The 19746-nt window shown below is 47.4% G+C and overlaps 1 protein-coding gene across 1 annotated transcript in view; it reads left to right on the top strand.

Moving 5' to 3' along the window:
- Positions 1-19419, top strand: part of LOC140723276 (uncharacterized) — a 131276-nt gene extending 111857 nt beyond the window's left edge. Inside the window, exons 8-15 of the mRNA XM_073037882.1 lie at positions 9329-9445; positions 10118-10213; positions 11831-11926; positions 16129-16218; positions 17121-17216; positions 17481-17570; positions 18982-19067; positions 19345-19419. Coding sequence (XP_072893983.1) covers positions 9329-9445; positions 10118-10213; positions 11831-11926; positions 16129-16218; positions 17121-17216; positions 17481-17570; positions 18982-19067; positions 19345-19419 — 746 coding nt within the window. The remainder of the gene's footprint in view (positions 1-9328; positions 9446-10117; positions 10214-11830; positions 11927-16128; positions 16219-17120; positions 17217-17480; positions 17571-18981; positions 19068-19344) is intronic.
- The last annotated feature ends 327 nt before the right edge of the window (positions 19420-19746 follow it).

The following is a 19746-nucleotide window of genomic DNA, read 5'->3' on the forward strand; positions in this document are numbered from 1 at the left end:
AAAAAAAACTCCAGACCAACCACAACACAATATAGAGAATACAAATCAGGACATTCAAACCCCGAAAACTGTAAATACACTTGAAAACAGAAGATAATAATGCCTACTACCAAAAAAAAAGAGCTGAAAGCAAGGGACCGAAAAAAAAACCTTAATTAAGAGGAAGGTTATGAAAGTACTCAATAAAAGGTCCCCAGACCTTATGGAAATTTACATCCGAATTAAGAACTGAATAATGAATTTTTTCAAGGTCTAAGCAGGACATAATATCATTAAGCCATTGAGCATGCGTGGGCGGGGCAACATCTCTCCATCTAAACAGGATTAAACGTCTAGCCAGGAGAGAAGCAAAAGATAATATTTGACACTTAGTCGAACTCAAACGTATATCTGTCTCACCCAAAAAAACAAACAGAGCAATTAAAGGGTTAGGTTCTAAATGGTGATTCAGAATATAGGATAAAGTTATGAAGACATCTTTCCAAAATTTCTCTAAGCTAGGACAGGACCAGTACATATGAATAAGAGAGGCCTCGCCCCTTTTGCATTTATCACAAAGAGGACTAATATTAGGGTAAAATTGAGATAATTCAGATTTGGACATATGGACTCTATGAACAATCTTAAACTGTAAAAGGCAATGGCGAGCACAGGGAGAGGTTGAATTAACTGATTTGAGAATTGAGTCCCAAGTCTCATCAGATAGAGATATTTAAATCATGCTCCCAAGCCATTCTAATTTTATGCACAGGGGCACACCGTAAGAATGCTAATTTATCATGAATAAATGATATTAAACCTTTACCCAGTGGATTAATAGAAATAAATAAATCCATAACATTTTTCTCAGGCATTTCAGGGAAGTTAGGAATTAAAGGATTAATAAAGTGTCTAATTTGGAGATATCTAAAAAAATGGGCATTAGGCAGATTGAACTTAGCAGCGAGCTGTTGAAAAGATGCGAAGCGATTATCGATAAAAAGATCTTCAAAATGTCTAATGCCCTTCCTATACCAATCATGTAATGTTGAATCATACATAGTAGGTAAAAAAAAAGGTGATTATGTAAGATAGGACTAGAAAAGGAAAAACCATAGAAACCATAAAATTTCCTAAACTGAGCCCATATTCGCAAAGTGTGTCTAACAAGAAGATTAACAATTAGTCCAGACAAACTACTAGGGAGTACAGAGCCAAGAAGTGCAGAAATAGATAAATCTATTGGCAATGGAGTTGAGTTCCGTAAGCCTTGCCTGGGGTACCTTATCAAATGCCTTGCTAAAATCCATATACACTACATCTACAGCTCTACCTTCATCAATGTGTTTAGTCACATCTTCATAAAGTTCAATCAGCTCGTAAGGCACCACCTGCCTTTGACAAAGCCATGCTGACTATTCATAATCATATAATGCCTCTCCAAATGTTCATAAATTCTGCCTCTCAGGATCTTCTCTATCAAATAACCAACCACTGAAGTAAGACTCACTGTTCTATAATTTCCTGGGCTATTGCTACTCCCTTTCTTGAATAAGGGAGCAACATCCACAGCCCTCCCAGAACCTCTCCTGTCCTCATTGATGATGCAAAGATCATTGCCAGAGGCTCAGCAATCTCCTCCCTTGTTTCCCACAGTAGCCTCGGGTACATCCTGTCTGGTCCCAGTGACTTAACCAACTTAATGCTTTCCAAAGCCTTCAGCACATCCTCATCCTTAATATCTACATGCTCAAGCTTTTCAGTCCACTGCAAATCATCCCTACAGTCACCAAGATCCTCTTCCATAGTGAATACTGCAGCTAAGTATTCATTAATACCCTGCCATCTCCTCCGGTTCCATATACACTTTCCCACTGTCACACTTGATTTGTCCTATTCTCTCATGTCTTATCCTCTTGGTCTTCACATACTTGTAGAATGCCTTGGGGTTTTCCTTATTCCTATTGGCCAAGACCTTCTCATGGCCTCTTCTGGCTCTCCTAATTTCATTCTTAAACTCCTCCCTGCTAGCCTTATGATCTTCTAGATCTCTATCATTACCTATTTTTTTGAACGTTTCATAAGCTCTTCTTTTTGACTAGATTTACATCAGCCTTTGTGCACCATGGTTCCTGTACCCTACCATCCTTTCCCTGTCTCATTGGAATGTACCTCTGCAGAATTCCACGCAAATATCCCCTGAATATTTGCCACATTTCTGCTGTATATTTCCCTGAGAACATCTGTTCCCAATTTATGCTTCCAAGTCCTTCCGGATAGCCTCATATTTCCCTGTACTCCAATTAAACACTTTCCTAACTTGTTTGTTCTTATCCCTCTCCAGTGCTATGGTAAAGGAGATAGAATTGTGATAACTATCTCCAAAATGCTTCCCCACTGAGAGACCTGACACCTGATCAGGTTCATTTCCCAATACCAGATCAAGTACTCTTGTAGGCTTATCTACATATTGTGTCAAGAAACCTGCCTGAAAAGAGATAACAAACTCTATCCCATCTAAACCACTCACTCCAGGGAGATGCCAATCAATATTTGGGAAATTGAAATCTCCCACCACAACAACCTGTCTCTGTATCTGCTCCTCGATGTTCCTCTTACTATTGGATGGTCTATAAAAAGCACCCAGTAGAGCTATTGACTCCTTCCTGTCCCTAACGTCCACCCACAGAGACTCCAAAGACAATCCCTCCATGACTTCCTCCCTTTCTGCAGCCGTGACACTATCTCTGATCAGCAGTGCCACGCTTCCACCTCTTTTTCTTCCCTCCCTGTCCTTTCGGAAACATCTAAAGCCTGGCACTTGAAGTAGCCATTCCTAACCCTCCACCATCCAAATCTCTGTAATGGCCACAACATCATAGCTCCAAGTACTGATCCACGCTCTAAGCTCATCCACTTTATTCATAATACTCCTCGCATTAAAATAGACACATCTCAAACCATCGGTCTGAGCGCATCCTTCTCTATCACCTGCCTATCCTCCCTTTCGCACTGTATCCAAACTTTCTCTATTTGTGACCCAACCTCCCTTTCCTCTGTCACTTCAGTTTGGTTCCCACACCCCGGCAATTCTATTTTATCTCTCCCCCGCAGAGCCTTTGCAAACCCACCTGCCAGGATATTTGTCCCCGTCAGATTCAAGTGCAACCCGTCCTTTTTATACAGGTCACACCCACCCCAAAAGAGGTCCCAATGATCCAGAAATCTGAATCCTTTCCCCCTGCTCCAAACTCTCAGCCACGCATTTATCCTCCACCTCATTCTATTCCTATACTCACTGTCACGTGGCACAGGCAGTAATCCCGAGAGTACTACCTTTGAGGTCCTGCTTCTCAACTTCCTTCCTAACTCCCTGTAGTCTGTTTTCAGGACCTCCTCCCTTTTCCTGCCTATATCGCTGGTACCAATATGGACCACAACCTCTGGCTGTTCTCCTTCCCACTTAAAGATATAGTGGACGCAATCAGAAACATCCCGGATCCTGGCACCTGGGAGGCAAACATCCATCCGCGTTTCTTTTCTGCGTGCACAGAATCGCCTGTGTGACCCCCTAACTATAGAGTCCCCTATCACTGCTGCCATCCTCTTCCTTTCCCTACCCTTCTGAGCCACAGAGCCAGACTCTGCACCAGAGGCGTGACCACTGTTGCCTCCTCCAGGTAGGCCGTCTCCTCCAGCAGTACTCAAACAGGAGTACTTATTCTTAAGGGGGACCACCACAGGGGTACTCTATAGCATCTGCCTCTTGCCCTTCCCTCTCCCGACTGTTACCCACCTCTCTGTCTCCCGAGGCCCTGGAGTGACTATCTGCCTATAGCTCCTCTCTATGGTCCCCCTGTAGGATGTGGGAATTCCTGGAACCGGATAGTCTCCCTGATGACTGCACCTGCAGGAGGTGCAGCCGATTCCAGCTCCTGAAAGACCCCATAAAGGAGCTGGAGCTGGAGATGGATGAACTTAGGAATATCCAGCAGGCAGAACAATTGATCAATATGACTTGTGAACAGGTGTTAGACCCAGAGTGCAGTATTCGGGGAGTAGATGGGTGAACACCGAGAGAGGTAAAGGGAGAAGGTAGTCAGTGTAGAGTGCCCCTGTGGCCATTCCCCTCAGCAACAGGTAGGATACTGCTGAGGGGGGTGACCTATCTGGGCAGGGCAGCAGCAGCCAGATCAACAGCACTGTGGTCAGCTCTGAACTTCAGAAGGAGAGGGTGAAGTCAGGCAGAGCAATAATCACAGTGGACTCGATAGTTAGGGGGACAGACAGGAGATTCTGTGGCAGGAAAAGAGACGCCAGGATAGTGTGTTGCTTCCTGGGTGCTGGGGTCCAGGATGTCTCTGAGCGATTGCAGAATATTCTGGAAGGGGAGGGTGAGCAGCTGGAGGTTGTGGTACATGTTGGTACCAATGAGATAGGAGAGGGATAGAGGTCATGCACAGTAAGTTTAGGGAGTTAGGAAGGAGGCTGAAAAGCAGGACCTCCACGGTGGTAATCTCCGGATTACTCCTGTTGCCACGAGCTCATGAAGGTCAGAACAGGAAGATAGTGCAGATGGCTGAGGAGATGGTGTAGGAGGCAGGGTTTCGAGTTCCTGGATCTTTGGAACCTTTTCTGGGGAAGGGGTGACCTGTACAAGTGGGATAGGTTGCACCTGAATTGGAGGGGATCCAATATCCTGGGAGGGAGGTTTGCTAATGCTGTTGAGGAGGGTTTAAACTAGTGAAGAGCAGAGGATGGGGTGGTTGGCGCACAAGTAGTGACAGATTGTTGGGAATTATGAGAAAGGATAGGCAGATGATAGAGCAAAGAAGCACTCAGCCAGATGGTTTGAGATGTGTCTGTTTTAATGCAAAGAATATCATAAACAAGGTGGATGAACTTGGAGTGTGGATCAATACTTGGAACTATGATTTTGTGGCCATTACAGAGTCTTGGATGTCTCAGGGGCAGGAATGGCTGCTGAGTGTGCCGGGCTTTAAGATGTGTGAAAAAGGACAGGTAGAGAGGCAAACGAGGTGGGGGAGTGGCACAACTATTCAGGGATAGTATCATGTTTGCAGAAAAGGAGGAAGTCATGGAGTCATTGTGGCTGGAAGTCAGAAACAGGAAAGGGCAATAACTCTGCTGTTTTTTTTACAGAACCTCCCCCCCCCCCCCCCCCCCCCATAGACATCGAGGAGCAGATAGGGAGGCAGATTCTGGAATTGTGCAATAATAAGAGGGGTGTTGTGATGGGTGATTTTAACTTTCCTTACATTGACTGGCATCTCCTTAGAGCAAGGGGTTTGGATGGGGTGGAGCTTGTTAGGTGTGTTCAGGAAGGTTTCCTGATGCAGATCAGCCACCTGTGGGAGAGGCTGTGGTTGATCTGGTATCAGGAAATGAACCTGGTCAGCTGTCAGGTCTCTCGGTGGGAGAGCATTTTGGAGATAGTGATCACAACTCTATCTCCTTCACCATGGCGCTGGAGAGGGATAGGAGCAGACAATTTGGGAAAATATTTAATTGTGGTGGTGGTGGTGGGGAGAATATGCTATTAGGCAGGAACTTGGGACATTAAATTGGGAGCAGATGTTCTCAGGGAAAAGCATGGCAGAAATATGGCAAATGTTCAGGGAACATTTGCATGGTGTTCTGCAAGGTTTGTTCCATTGAAGCACAGAAAGGATGGTAGGGTAAAGGAACCATGCTGGACAAAGAATGTAGAAAATCTAGATAAGAGAAAATAAAAGTGTTAAGAGAAAGGTACAAGAAACTAGGTACTGTTAGAGCTCCAAAAATTACAGGGTGCCAGGAAGGAGCTCAGGATTGAAATTAGGAGAGCTAGAAGGGGCCATGAGAAGGCCTTGGTGAGCAGGATTCAGGAGAACCCCAAGGCATTCTACAAGAATGTGAAGAGCAAGAGGATGAGCCGTGTGAGAATAGGACCAGTCAGGAGCGATAGTGGAAATGTTCATGGAGCCAGAGTAAGTAGCGGAGGTACTTAATGAATTCTTTACTTCAGCGGTCATTACTGAAAAGGACCTTGGCATTTGTGAGAATGACTTACAGTGGACTGAAATGCTTGAGTATATAGACATTAAGAAAGAGGCTGTGCTGGAACATTTGAAAAATATTAATGTAGGTAAGTCGTTGGGATCAGATGAGATATACCCCAGGCTACAGAGGGAAGTGAGGGAAGAGAGTGCTGAGCCTCTGGCGATGATCTGAGCATCATCAATGGGGACAGGTGAAGTACCAGAGGATTGGAAGGTTGCAAATACTGTTCTGTTGTTCAAGAAAGGGAGTAGTGATAATCCAGGAAATTATTGACCAGTGAGTCTGACTTCTGTGATGGGGAAGATCCTGAGAGGCAGGATTTATGAGCATGTGGAGAAACATAATCTGATTCGGGATAGTCAGCATGGCTTTGTCATGGGCAGGTCATGCCTTACGAAACTGATTGAATTATTTGAGGATGTAACAAAACACATTGATGAAGGTAGAGCAGTGGATGCAGTGTATATGGATTTTAGTAAGGCATTTGATAATGCTAGGCTCATTCAGAAAGTAATGAGATATGGGATCTAAGTAGATCTTGCTTTGTGGATCCAGAATCAGCTTGCCCACAGAAGGCAAATGGTGGTTGTAGGTGGTTTGTATTCTGCATTGAGGTCAGTGACCAGTGGTGTTCCGCAGGGATCTGTTCTGGGACCCCTCCTCTTTGTGCTTTTTATAAATCACCTGGATGAGGAAGTGGGTGTGGGGGGGGTTAGTAAGTTTGCTGATGACACAGAAGTTGGGGATGTTGTGGATAGTCTGGAGCATTGTCAGAGGTTACAGCGAGACATTGATAGGATGCAGGACTGCTCTGAGAAGTGGCAGATGGAGTTCAACTCAGACAAGTGTGAGGTGCGTCACTTCAGTAGGTCAAATTTGAAGACAATATAATATTAATGGTAAGACTAGTGGCAGTGTGGAGCATCTGAGAGATCTTGGGGTCCATGTCGATAGGACACTCAAAGCCGCTGCACAATTTGACAGTGTTGTTACAGCTATACAAGACCTTGGTCAGACCCCAATTGGAGTACAGTGTTCACTTTTGGTCACCTTGCTACAGGAAGGAATGGGGATACTATAGAGAGAGTGCTGAGGAGATTTACAAGGATATTACCTAGATTGGGGAGCATGCCTTATGGAATAGGTTGAGTGAACTTGGCCTTTTCTTCTTGGAGCAATGGAGGATGAGGTGTGACCTGGTAGAGGGGAATAGGATGATGAGAGGCATTGATCCTGTGAATAGTCAGAGGCTTTTCCCAGTTCTGAAATGGCTAACACGAGGGGGCATAGTTTTAAGGTGCTTGGAAGTAGGTACAAGGGGGATGCCAGGGCTAAGTTTTTCACGTAGAGAGTGGTGGGTGCGTGGAATGCAGATAGAGGCAGATACAATAGGGTCTTTTAAGAGGCTCTTAGGTAGGTACTTAGAGCTAGAAACATAGAGGGCTATGTAGTAGGGAAATTCCAGACAGTTTCTAGAGGCTGTTTACATCAGCCTTTGTACACCACGGTTACTGTAGAGAAGGGCCTGTAATGTGCTGTAGATTTCTATGTTCGATGTTCTCTTTGCATTGTTGCCATCAGGAAGAAGGTACAGGAGCCTCAGGACACACACCACCAGGTTCAGAAACAGTTATTACCCCTTAGAAATTAGGCTGCTGAACCAGAGGGGTAAAACTTCACTCACCACTCAAACTGTTCCCACAACCTATGGACTCACTCTCAAGAACTCTTCATCTCCTGTTCACAATGTTTATTGCTTATTTATTATTATTATTATTATTATTATTATTATTATTTGTATTTTCACTGTGATGATCTTACAGTCTGCTGCATCACTTTTTATTCTGAGATTCTCCGACTCGAGAATCAGCAGAAAACTCCCGCAGTGTTGAGAGAGACAGGGAGAGGGAGAGGGGGAGAGATAGAGAGAGAGATCGACCACAGAGATTTCCATCCATACATCTGCCACAGTGAAGTCCTGATGTTCCTTCTCCCATTGTAGTTGAGAGGGGAGGATGGTCACAGAGAGGAGGGAGGAATGACTGTGAGGAGTTACACGGTGACTGATGAGACATAGAAATGATCGGAGTGGGATTTGAGTAATTCAGTATGTGGACAGAAGGAAATGGGTGAAAACACACTGGACAGTGGGATGGAGAGAGACGTGGGATGGTGGAGTGGGAGGAATGAGGTGAGTGAGGAGAGAGTGATGACTGTGTGAGGAGAGTCAGACAGAGAGATCAGTGAGAGTGACACTCCAACTGGAGGGAGGGAAGGAGAGACTGACAAGAGAGTGAATGCCGAGAGGGAGATGTGAGGAGAGAGATCTGGGAGACGAGGGTAGAGGTAGTCAGATTTGACCTGGACTTGAGCCTCCCATTCCTGCCATTGAGATCCTTCCTTATCGAACGTAAGACCTGTTCACTACTTTACTCTTCCTTTGTATATCTTCTTATTGCAGATTCTCAGTCAGACACAACTCGGGAACCCCAGGGATCTGTGACTGCAGAACTTGGCCTGGGTTTGACCACCACCACAGCAGGGTCTTCAAGCTCACGTACAGATACCCAGTCAGACATAACTCCGGAACCACAGGGCTCAATGACAGGTGAATCTGTTCCGGGTTTGACCACCACACCAGCTGGGTCTGTGAGCTCAGGTAAAGATCCCTATTTCAATTCAACGTCCCATTCCCAGTTGTCTATCCAAGGCCTCCTCTACTGACATGATGAGGCCAAACTCAGACTGGAGGGCCAACAACTCATATTCCATCTGGGTAGCCTGCAAACTAATAGCATGAACATTGATTTCTCTAACTTCCAGTAATTTCTCTCCCCTACCACTTCTCTCTAATTCCATTTTTACTCTGGCTCCCCTCTTAACCCCTCTGTTCTCCTCAGCTGCCCATCACCTCCCTCTGGTCCCCCCCCCCCTCCATCTCTTATTCTGTTCACTGCGATTCGATTGCTCCGCCTTCAGCCCTTTACCTCTTCCACATAACACCTCCCAGCTTCTCAAATCAACCCCTCCCTCACCCACCCACCTTCCCACTTACCTGGTTTCACCTGTCACCTGCCAGCTGTACTCCTCCCCACCTCTTCATTCTGGCTTCTTCCCCCTTCCTTTCCAGTGCTGATGAAGGTTCTCACCTGAAAGCATTCACTGTTTATTCCCCTCCAGAGATGCAGCCTGACCTGCTGAGTTCTTCCAGCATTTTGTGTGTGTTGCTCTGGATTTTCAGAATCTTTCGTCTTTGTGAATTATTGTCCCTGTTGTGTTGTTTCAGCTCTGTGTTGCTTTGTTCCAGACATGAAGGTTTCCACATTGGACCAGTCTAAACGATCATCTACTAGAGAAGAGACTCAGAATCCGACCTCTATCCCAGCGGGAGACGCATCCTCAGGTACCAAGTCTCATGTCCGTCTGTGTTCATTCAGTCTCTGTCACTGTGTGAGGTTGAACCTCCCATGGACCAGTTCACCTACTGGATGTACAGTGCATTGTGGGTAGGGGAGTGATTGATGGAGTCAGTGGATCCTCTGTCCTGTCTGTTGGGTTGGGTTTGGTGAGTCGTGAGGGATGAGGTTCTGTTGGGGGTTGGAGAGAGTGGGGTGGAAGGAATGAAAAGAGAGGGGTGGAGAGACTGAGAGTGACACAGGAGGGAGGTTTCATATGGCTCTATTTATTATCAGAGAATGTATGCTGTGTAGAACCTGAAGTACTTGATCTTTGCAGACATCCATGCTGAAGTGGGAGGAAAGAGAGAGTGATGACTGTGTGTGGAGAGTCAGACAGAGAGATCAGTGAGAGTGATGCTCCAACTAGAGGGAGGGAAGGACAGACTGAAAAGAGAGTGATGCAGACAGAGTGAATGCTGAGAGAGGGAGATGTGAGGAGAGGGATTTGTGAGACAAGGGTAGAGGAATTAAAGAGCAAAGAAGAGTGAAGTGTGTGTATTTCAGAGGACAGATTTGACCTGGACTTGAACCTCCTGTTCCTGCCATTGAGTTCCTACCTGATTGAATGTAAAACTTGTTTACTACTTTCCCATCCTTTGTATATCTTCTTATTACAGATTCCCAGTCAGACACAACTCATGAACCCCAGCGATCTGTAACGGGAGACCTTGGTCTGGGTGTGACCACCACCCGAGCAGGGTCTGCAAATGCAGGTATGTGTGGTGAGGTCATTGAAGGGAACAATCTTTCTCTTCTTCAGCCCCAAATATTCATCTGGGCTCTGACTGAGAATAGTGACCGGTCACAGACATTCACGAGGGAGAGTTGCTGAACAGGGACTGGATGGTTTTGGTATCTCTTCAGATCAGAGACCTCCTTTCCAAATTGTTGTCCCAGTGGCTACCCATTTCAATTCAATTTCCCATTCCCACATGTCTGTCCAAGGACTCCTGCACTCACCTGATGAGGTCAAACTTTGATTGGAGAGGCAACACCTCATACTGTGTCTGAGTAGTGTCCAAACTGACAGCATGAACATTGATTTCTCTAACTTCCAGTAATTTATACCCCTACCAATTCCCTCTCCTTCCACCTCTTTTTGGCTCACGATTTAGCCCTTCTGTTCTGCTCACCTGCCCATCATCTCCCTCTGGACACCCTCTTCACTTCCTTTACTCTATGGTCCATTGTCCTCTCCAATGGGATTAGTCCTCCTTCAGCCCTTGTTCTATGTATCACCTCCAAGCTTCTCAAATCACCCCCTCCCTCATCCACCCACCTTCCCACTCACCTGGCTTCACCTATCACCTGCCAGCCATACTCCTCCCCACCTCTTTATTCTGGCTTCTTCCCCCTTCCTCTCTGGTGCTGATGAATGGTCTCAGCCCAAAACATTCACTGTTTATTCCCCTCCAGAGATGCAGCCTGATCTGCTGAGTTCTTCCAGCATTTTGTGTGTGTTGCTCTGGATTTTCAGCATCTGCAGAATCTCTCATCTTTATGAATTATTGTCCCTGTTTAATCTCTGCCACTCTCCCATATCTCTGTTACTTTGTTCCAGACCTGGAGACTTCAACACTGGATCAGTCTACAGGATTGTCTACTGGAGAGCACACCCAGGAACTGTCCTCTATCCCTGCGGGAGACACATCCGCAGGTACCAAGTCTCATGTCTGTCTGTGTTCATTTAGTCTCTCTCACTCTGTGAGGCTGAAACTCCCATGGACCAGTTCACCTACTGGATGTACAGTGCATTGTGGGTAGGGGTGTGAATGATGGAGTCAGTGGTTCCTCTCTCCTGTCTGTTGGGTTGGGTTTGGTGAGTCGTGAGGGATGAGGCTCTGTTGGGGGTTGGAGAGTGTGGGGTGGGAGGAATGAAAAGAGAGTGGTGGAGAGACTGAGAGTGACACAAGAGGGAGGTTTCAAATGGCTCCATTTATTATCAGAGAATGTATGCTGTGTAGAACCTGAAGTACTTGATCCTTGCAGACATCCATGCTGGTGTGGGAGGAAAGATAGAGTGACGCCTGTATGCGGAGAGTCAGACAGAGAGATCAGTGAGAGTGACGCTCGAACTAGAGGGAGGGAAGGACAGACTGAAAAGAGAGTGATGCAGACAGAGTGAATGCTGAGAGAGGGAGATGTGAGGAGAGGGATTTGTGAGACAAGGGTAGAGGAATTAAAGAGCAAAGAAGAGTGAAGTGTATGTATTTCAGAGGATCGATTTGACCTGGGCTTGAACCTCCTGGTCCTGCCATTGTGTTCCTTCCTGATTGAACCTAAAACTTGTTTACTACTTTCCCCATCCTTTGTATATCTTCTTATTACAGATTCCCAGTCAGACACAACTCATGAACCCCAGCGATCTGTAACGGGAGACCTTGGTCTGGGTGTGACCACCACCCGAGCAGGGTCTGCAAATGCAGGTATGTGTGGTGAGGTCATTGAAGGGAACAATCTTTCTCTTCTTCAGCCCCAAATATTCATCTGGGCTTTGACTGAGAGTAGTGACTGGTCACAGACATTCACGAGGGGAGTTGCTGAACAGGGACTGGATGGTTTTGGTATATCTTCAGATCAGAGACCTCCTTTTCAAATTGTTGTCCCAGTGGCTACCCATTTCAATTCAACTCCCCATTCCCTTTCCCACGTGTCTGTCCAAGGACTCCTGCACTCACCTGATGAGGTCAAACTTTGATTGGAGAGGCAACACCTCATACTGTGTCTGGGTCGTGTCCAAACTGACAGCATGAACATCGATTTCTCGAACTTCCAGTAATTTATACCCCTACCAATTCCCTCTCCTTCCACCTTTTTTTGGCTCACTATTTAGCCCTTCTGTTCTGCTCACCTGCCCATCATCTCCCTCTGGACACCCTCTTCACTTCCTTTATTCTATGGTCCATTGTCCTCTCCAGTGGGATTTGTCATCCTTCAGGTCTTTACTTCTTCTATGTATCACCTCCAAGCTTCTCAAATCATCTCCTCCCTCTCTCACCCACCTTCCCACTCACCTGGCTTCACCTGGCACCTGCCAGCTGTATTCCTCCCCACCTCTTTATTCTGGCTTCTTCTCCCTTCCTCTCCAGTGCTGATGAAGGGCCTCAGCCCAAAACATTCCCTGTTTATTCCTCTCCAGAGATGCAGCCTGACCTGCTGAGTTCTTCCAGCATTTTGTGTGTGTTGCTCTGGATTTTCAGCATCTGCAGAATCTCTCATCTTTATGAATTATTGTCCCTGTTTAATCTCTGCCGCTCTCCCATGTCACTGTTACTTTGTTCCAGACCTGAAGGCTTCCACAATGGATCAGCCCAATAGATCATCCACCGGACAGACATCTTCAGGTATTAGATCTTGTGTGCATCAGAGTCCCTTAGTCTCTCACTCTGTGATGTCGAACTTCTCACAGACCAATTCAGCTGTTGGATGTGCGCCGTAACGGGCTGCCAATGAGTGTTCAGTTATTCCTTCCCTTCTGTCTGTGTGAAATTTCTGCGAAGTTCAAGAGAGCTCACATTTGGTGAAGGCATTTGCTTTGTCATTAGCCACTGGTAACTGGAAGGGAGGGAGGGATAGTTGGGAAGGTAGGAGAGAGGGTAGGAGAGAGCACCAAGGGAATGGAGGGGAATGTGTAAGATAGAGTAGTGGAGGGAGGATGGTGACTGGATGGATGGAAATGGGGCAAGTGAATGGAGAAGTGGGTAGAAAGGTGGGCTAATTGGAGGGGAAAGGCAGACAAGGAGGGAATGAGGTATGAGAGGGTCCCATAGAGTTGGGGGAGTTCACGAAGAGGTGGCTGGAGATGAAGTGACGCTGAAGATTCACAGGTCCACAGCTGGACAGTGCAGATCAGGAATCAGTGGTGGGGATTATTGAAGGAAACACTGTGGAGATATTTGTTTCATCGCTCACCGCACATTGTTCCGTTGTTTAAAGAGGGCAGCGAGGATGGGATGGGGATCGACGGGACTCGGGTTCACTGGCAGATGCTGGGCTGATCAAATGGGTTGAGTCGGGATGGGATGGCCAAGTGATTGGAGATTGGTCATCATGTTGGGATCGGAGGAGATACCTGGAGAATCGCAGCCTTTACGGTGGGTGGGAATACACTGGACACCTGCAGAATATTGGAGATTATATGGAGGTTGGGCAGGACTATGGTGCATCAGGGTATTGGGCAGTTTTTGAAGTCTTGGGTCATCAGAGCGATGGGGGACTGGGGCATTGGCGAATAATAGAGGTTTGATGAGTCTTTGTGAAAAGGTTGTATCATGGGGTGATGAATAGGGTCAGGACTGGTTTGAGTTTGATGGATGTGGGTGAGGTAGTGAGCCACTGTGGCTTTTAGACAGAGTGAGAGGGATGATTGAGCAGAGAGTGATGGAGTAAGTGTCAAAGGGATGTTCTGAGAGGTCCGAGGAAGACTGACAGATCAGAGGGAAGAAACTGGTGAGGAATGAGAGAGGGGAGGCAGGAACTGTGACGGGATGGAGAGGGAAGGTGAAGGTATGGTGGACCCCAGTTGTTGGGGAGAGTAACAGAGGAAAGTGGGATGTACTGGGTGAGTAGCAGACGAACTGAGGAGACAGTGTGGTGGTGTCTGGGAGAGGGAGGGATGGAGTGTCTAACAGGAGAAAGATGGAGTGGATGGCAAGGGTCATGTGTGTGGAGTGCGGGAGAATTAAGGGGAGGGATTTCAGTATCTCAGATAGGAAGGATGGATGGTTATGAGAGAGGAATGGGGTGTGAGATTAAAGAAGAGGGTTGACTGAAAAGGGAGGTGTGAATGGCCTGGGGGGTTGGGGGGGACAGTGTGGGGTTTGAGGTTTAACCCATTTGATTTCAGTTGATAGTTTCTTCCTGTGTTGTTACCTCCCATCTCCCCTGTGGTGTTCCCCAACACCACAGTTCTCTGACTGGTTCACATTCGTAGTGTACTAGTGGGAACCCAGGAAGCAATGACTGAGAACCTGGGCTGGGTTTGTCCACCACCAGATCTGGTGTCAGAGGAGAAGATCACTGAGGGGAATGTTCAATGTTCCCTGTTCAATCTGGGAATAGAGATTCATAATTGGAAGTGGCATCACAGATAGATCGGGTCGTGAAGAGAGCGTTTGGCAGTTTGGCCTTCATAAATCAAAGTTCTGAGCCGTGATGTTATGGTGAAGTTGAATAAAGCATTGGCAGGGCCTGATTTGGAATATTGTCAGCTGCTGGCAGGAAAGACGTCAATAAGATTTGACAGAGTTCGGGGAAAATTTACAAGGATATTGCTGGGACTTGAGGACCTGGGTTATAGTGAAAGGTTCAATAGGTTTGGGCTTCATTCCTTGGAGTGAAGGAGAATGAGGGGAGATTAGATGGAGGTATATATAATGATGAGGGTACAGGTAGTGTCAATACAAGCTTTTCCACTGACATGACAGAGGTCATGGGTTAAGGGTGAAAGGTGAAATAGTTAAGGGGGAACCTGAGGGTCAACCTCTTCATTGAGAGGGTACTGAGAGTGTGGAATGAGCTGTCAGTGAAGTGGTGGATGTGGGTTTGAATGCAGCAATGAAGAGATGTTTGGATAAGTACAAGGATGGGAACAGTATGGGGGACTATGGTCCAAGTGTGGGTCAATGAGAATAGGCAGAATAGCAGGTTGCACAGACTAGACCCTGTAGCTCAACACTCTGTGTCGGACTGGGGAATACACGAACAACGGAAACCCGTTAGAGACCTTGTGATGTCTGATACACATCTCCACAGATCTGGGTGTTTAGTTTGTGTGTGATAGAGATGAGTGGAGGAGGGGTCAGAGGATTAGAGAGTGTGGAGGGGAGGGATGAGAGAGAGCAGAAGAGATTAGGGACAGGGTAGGAGAGGAGATGAGAGAGGGGAAGTGAGTGAGGGAGAGTGGAAGGAAGGGACAGCATGGGGAGGAGGGAGAAGATGAACAGTGTAGGTCAGGAGAGAATTGAATGGGGGGGAAGAAGGGCTATGGATGACGGAGGCTGAGAGAGGGTCTGTGGGGTGAAGGGTATGCAGGTAAGTGCTGAAGGAGTAGTGGAGGACTGACAGTGGGGGAGGAAAAGGAGGGAGGGGAGGGCAGGAGAGGGGAATGAAGAGAATGGAGGGGAGAGTGTGACAGAGAGAAGAGGGGAGAGTGGAGAATCGTGGATGGAACTGGTGAGTAGTCTGTAGGGGAGTGAGGATGGTTAGTGCAGAGAAGGGTGAGAGGGAGTGAAGTAAGAGGGCGATAGGAAGGAGGTTTGGATGGAGTGAATGACAGATTGGAGGGGAAATTGGGCTCTACGAAGGGGCAATTGTGTGGATGGAGTGAGAGGTGGCTGGAGAGGAAGTGATACTGGAAGTGTACAGACCCACAGCTGGACAGTGCAGGTCAGGAATCAGTGGTGGGGATCATTGAAGGAAACCCTGATCCCCATGTTGATCCCTGAACTTCGTCCGGACTCCCACTGAAGGGAATGATTAGGGGTGACAGGGAATTGGGAGAGACAGTGGAGAGACCCTGTGTGATGTTGGTTTCTACATGCACCTCTTCCTCTGTTCCTCTGACTCATGATGATTGCTCCAGTGTCTCCACTCTCTCACTCTCTCTGTTCCTCTATTCTACACACAGGTAGTTCCACAGGGAAACAGACCGATGGGTCAGTGTCTGGAGAACACACCCAGAAATCATCCTCTGTCCCAGCAGGAGACACGAGCCCAGGTGTGAATTCTTCTGTCTGTATGGATTCAATCTCACACTGTAAAATACAGTGTCTCAGTGATCAGTTTACCTGCTGGATGCAGGGGATGGGGTGTGAATGATGGAGTGAGAGGTTCCTCTCTCTTCCCTGTGACAAATTTCAGCATCATCCAGGATCACTCCAAGGGAGGGTATTGCAAGATTATAACATGGGCAGTAATGACCTTGGTCTGAGTTTAGTCCATGGGCCGGGTGAGGTGGGTTGGTGACCAGAGCGTGAGGACTCAGCTAGGGTAGTGTTAGGATGGGATGGATGAGGGATCGGACAATGATCATTGTGCGTTGGGGGTGGTGGGAAACACTGAGAGGGCCAAGGCCCCAGTGGCCGGGTGGGAACTGACTGGATACCTGGTGCGTCCATGGAGGTTAGTGATATTGGGGAGTTTTTAAAGAGTTGGGACATGAGAGTGCATTGTTGGACTCGGCAGTGGAGAATGGTGAACGTTTGAAGTAACGTTGTATCTTTATGTAGAGATTGTTTTTGTGACATGTTGAATAGGGTCAGGATTGGCGTTGGAGAGTGTGAGGTGGAATGAGTGAGCAGAGAGGGGTGGATGTTGGACTGGAGAGGCTGAAGGAGAGAAGATGATTCATGCTTGACCACTAGCCCATAAGAGTCTGCAGGCTCGGGAAATGGTGGTGGGATTCACTGAAGGGAACCCTCATTGCCATGTTCAGTTGCAGAAATTCATGCTGAGGAGAGAGACCTGGAGTCATGGTGGTTTGGGAGGGAGAGTCAGAATAGGGACGTGGATATTGTTGGTTTCTTCATACACCCCATCCCCATTCTCTCAGACTCATGTCTTGTCTAATGATCTGTTCCTGTGTTTTCCATCTCCTCCTTCTCCCTTCCTTTATTCTAGGTTTCTGGACTTACACAGGGAAACAGTCTGAAAGGTCATCCACTGAGGATTTTTCCCAGGAAACTTCTTCAGACCCAGCTCGAGATACAGTCTCAGGTACCAAGTCTTGTGAAAGTGTGTCATTCCATAACTTTGTAACCTGGATGTTCTCATGAGCCGATTCAAGTTGAAGTTTATTGTAATTCAACCATGCATTTATATATAGGGAAGTGAAACAATCATTCCTGTGTCAAACTGAGGGCAGTGAGGAGAGGATTGGGAAGGAGAGGGATGGTGTCAGTTTCACCACAGACCCAGTCTCCCATTCCCTGAACTCCTGTCCCACTGTGATGACCTGTTTTGGGTATTCCTTCATTGCAGACCAGGAGGCTTCCACAGGGGAACAGCCCAAAGGATCAACTACTGGAGGGTGTATACAGAAACCGTCCTCCGCCCCAATGGATACCTCAGGTACGAAGTCTTGGGACTGTTGGAGACATATGATCATTTCCACTCCTCCACTCCCCTCTCCCCCTCTCCCCCATTGCCCCAGTCCCCCACTCCCCCACTCCTGGGCCCATTCACCTGCTCGACCTGCAGTGCAGGGCACGTGAATAATGGTTTCGGGGAGACGAAGGACCGAGGGCCATTAGATGGCTGGAGAGGGTAAGTGTGGAGACCAGGGAGAGGGTCAGAGTAACCGGGAGAAAGGGTATGTGGGGGAGTTATGACAGGAAAGTGATGGGGAGACGGAATAGGATTCATCATTAAAGACACCCATCACTCAGGAATCCCTCTTCACATTGCGATCACAAAGGAGGAGGAACAGGAGCCTGAGGACACACAATCAGCGTTTCAGGAACAGATTATTCCCTCCATCATCAGATTTCTGAATGGACAATGAACCCATGATCACTACTTCCATTACTTTGTCCTCTCTTTGTGCACTGCTGGTTTGTAAATGTATGTTTATGTGGGAGGAGATTATGCCGGTGACATTAAACCTGATTCTGAATAGAGAGACCTGATGTCACTGAGGAAGGAAATGATTGGATGTGATAGGAGGGATGTGTGGGTGAGGAGAGATGGTCGGAGTGATTGAGGAGGGAGAGGGTGACTGAGGAGTGGAGGGGGAATGGAGAGACCTGATGTCACTGAGGAAGGAAATGATTGGATGTGATGGGAGGGATGTGTGGGTGAGGAGAGATGGTCGGAGTGATTGAGGAGGGAGAGGGTGACTGAGGGGTGGTGAGGGCGAGTGGGAGCTGACTGATATCTGGAATGGCCTGAATACAGAGGGATGGTAAATGAATGAGGGAGGTTTCTTGCCAGTTTCCATGACGTGTTCCTCCAAGAGTTCATTCTCCGTGTGATCATAAGTCTTCACTCCTCGTTAACACACTACACCCAATACCAGGAGCTCTAATCTTCTGCACCAATGACCGTGTACTGCTCTAATCTTACATGTGGATGTAACTGACATCATTTCCAATGTCCATAAAACTGTCCAATGCAGGTAATTGGGAAATCCCACATTCCATGTCTCTGTCTCTCACTCTGGATTCATCCATCTTTCTCTTTCTTTTCTCACTACCACTTTCCACCCCCCTCACTGTCTGCCCCTCCCTCGTTCTCTGCCTCTCTTCGCTACCTGTGCACACTCTCTCTCTGACCCCACCCCTGCCCTTTTCTCACACTCTCCCTGTCCCTGTCTAAACGGATATTGACATAGATATTTGATGAGGATGTGGGGAGGAATCAAACTGCTGGGGTGGGGGAGATGAGATTGCACGATCGAAGTGACAAAGATGAGGGAGCACATCCTGTAAGCAGCGCTTGACCTGACAGTGACACCATGTTGACACTGGGCTGTTTTGTTCAGGAGAGGAGGACGGGTGGATTGACGTGCAGGTGACAGCGAGTGGAGACATGAGTGAGGAAGAAGTGCGGGAAGCCATTCGAAAAAAGGTGAGAGAGTGAGCTGAAAGGGATGGGGTGGAGGGAGGGCGGAACATGGGGACAAATATCCTCTCCTTCCTTTCCCCTCTCCTCCTCCCATTCCCTCCCAATCCCTCATTTCTCTATCACCCTCTCAATTTTCTCTCCTCTCATCCTCCTCTTTCCTCTTAGCTCCCTCCCTCTCTGTCACACCTCTGCCTCCTGTCTCGATGCTCCTCTCCTCCCGTCACTCCTTCAACTTCTCCTTCCTCGGCAATCATTCATCTTTCCTCCTCTCTGGCCGCAGCTTCGGGAGATGTTCGATGATCCAGATCCTCAGATCGAGCTTGTGCAGTGCACGTCGGAGCCTCCGGAGGAGTGAGGGAGTGATCCGTCAACAAGTGAAGGAGTCCTCAGTTCCATCTCCCTGATGCTTTACAACCTCTCCCTTACTCCAGCCTGCCTTTCGACAAGTATACGACTCACAAAGGGTTAATCCTAGGAGAGCCAGAAGATGTTGCTACACTCTGCTGATTCCCCAGTGTGACGCAGCCTGCATGCTTTTAACCGTATAACCCTATAACAATTACAGTACGGAAACAGGCCATTTCAGTCTTTCTAGTCCGTGACGAACGCTTACTCTCACCGAGTCCTACTGACCCGTACTCAGCCCATAACCCTCCATTCCTTTCCTGTCCATATACCTATC

This window comes from Hemitrygon akajei, unplaced genomic scaffold (genome assembly GCF_048418815.1).
Source record: "Hemitrygon akajei unplaced genomic scaffold, sHemAka1.3 Scf000107, whole genome shotgun sequence".
Lineage (NCBI taxonomy): Eukaryota > Metazoa > Chordata > Chondrichthyes > Myliobatiformes > Dasyatidae > Hemitrygon > Hemitrygon akajei.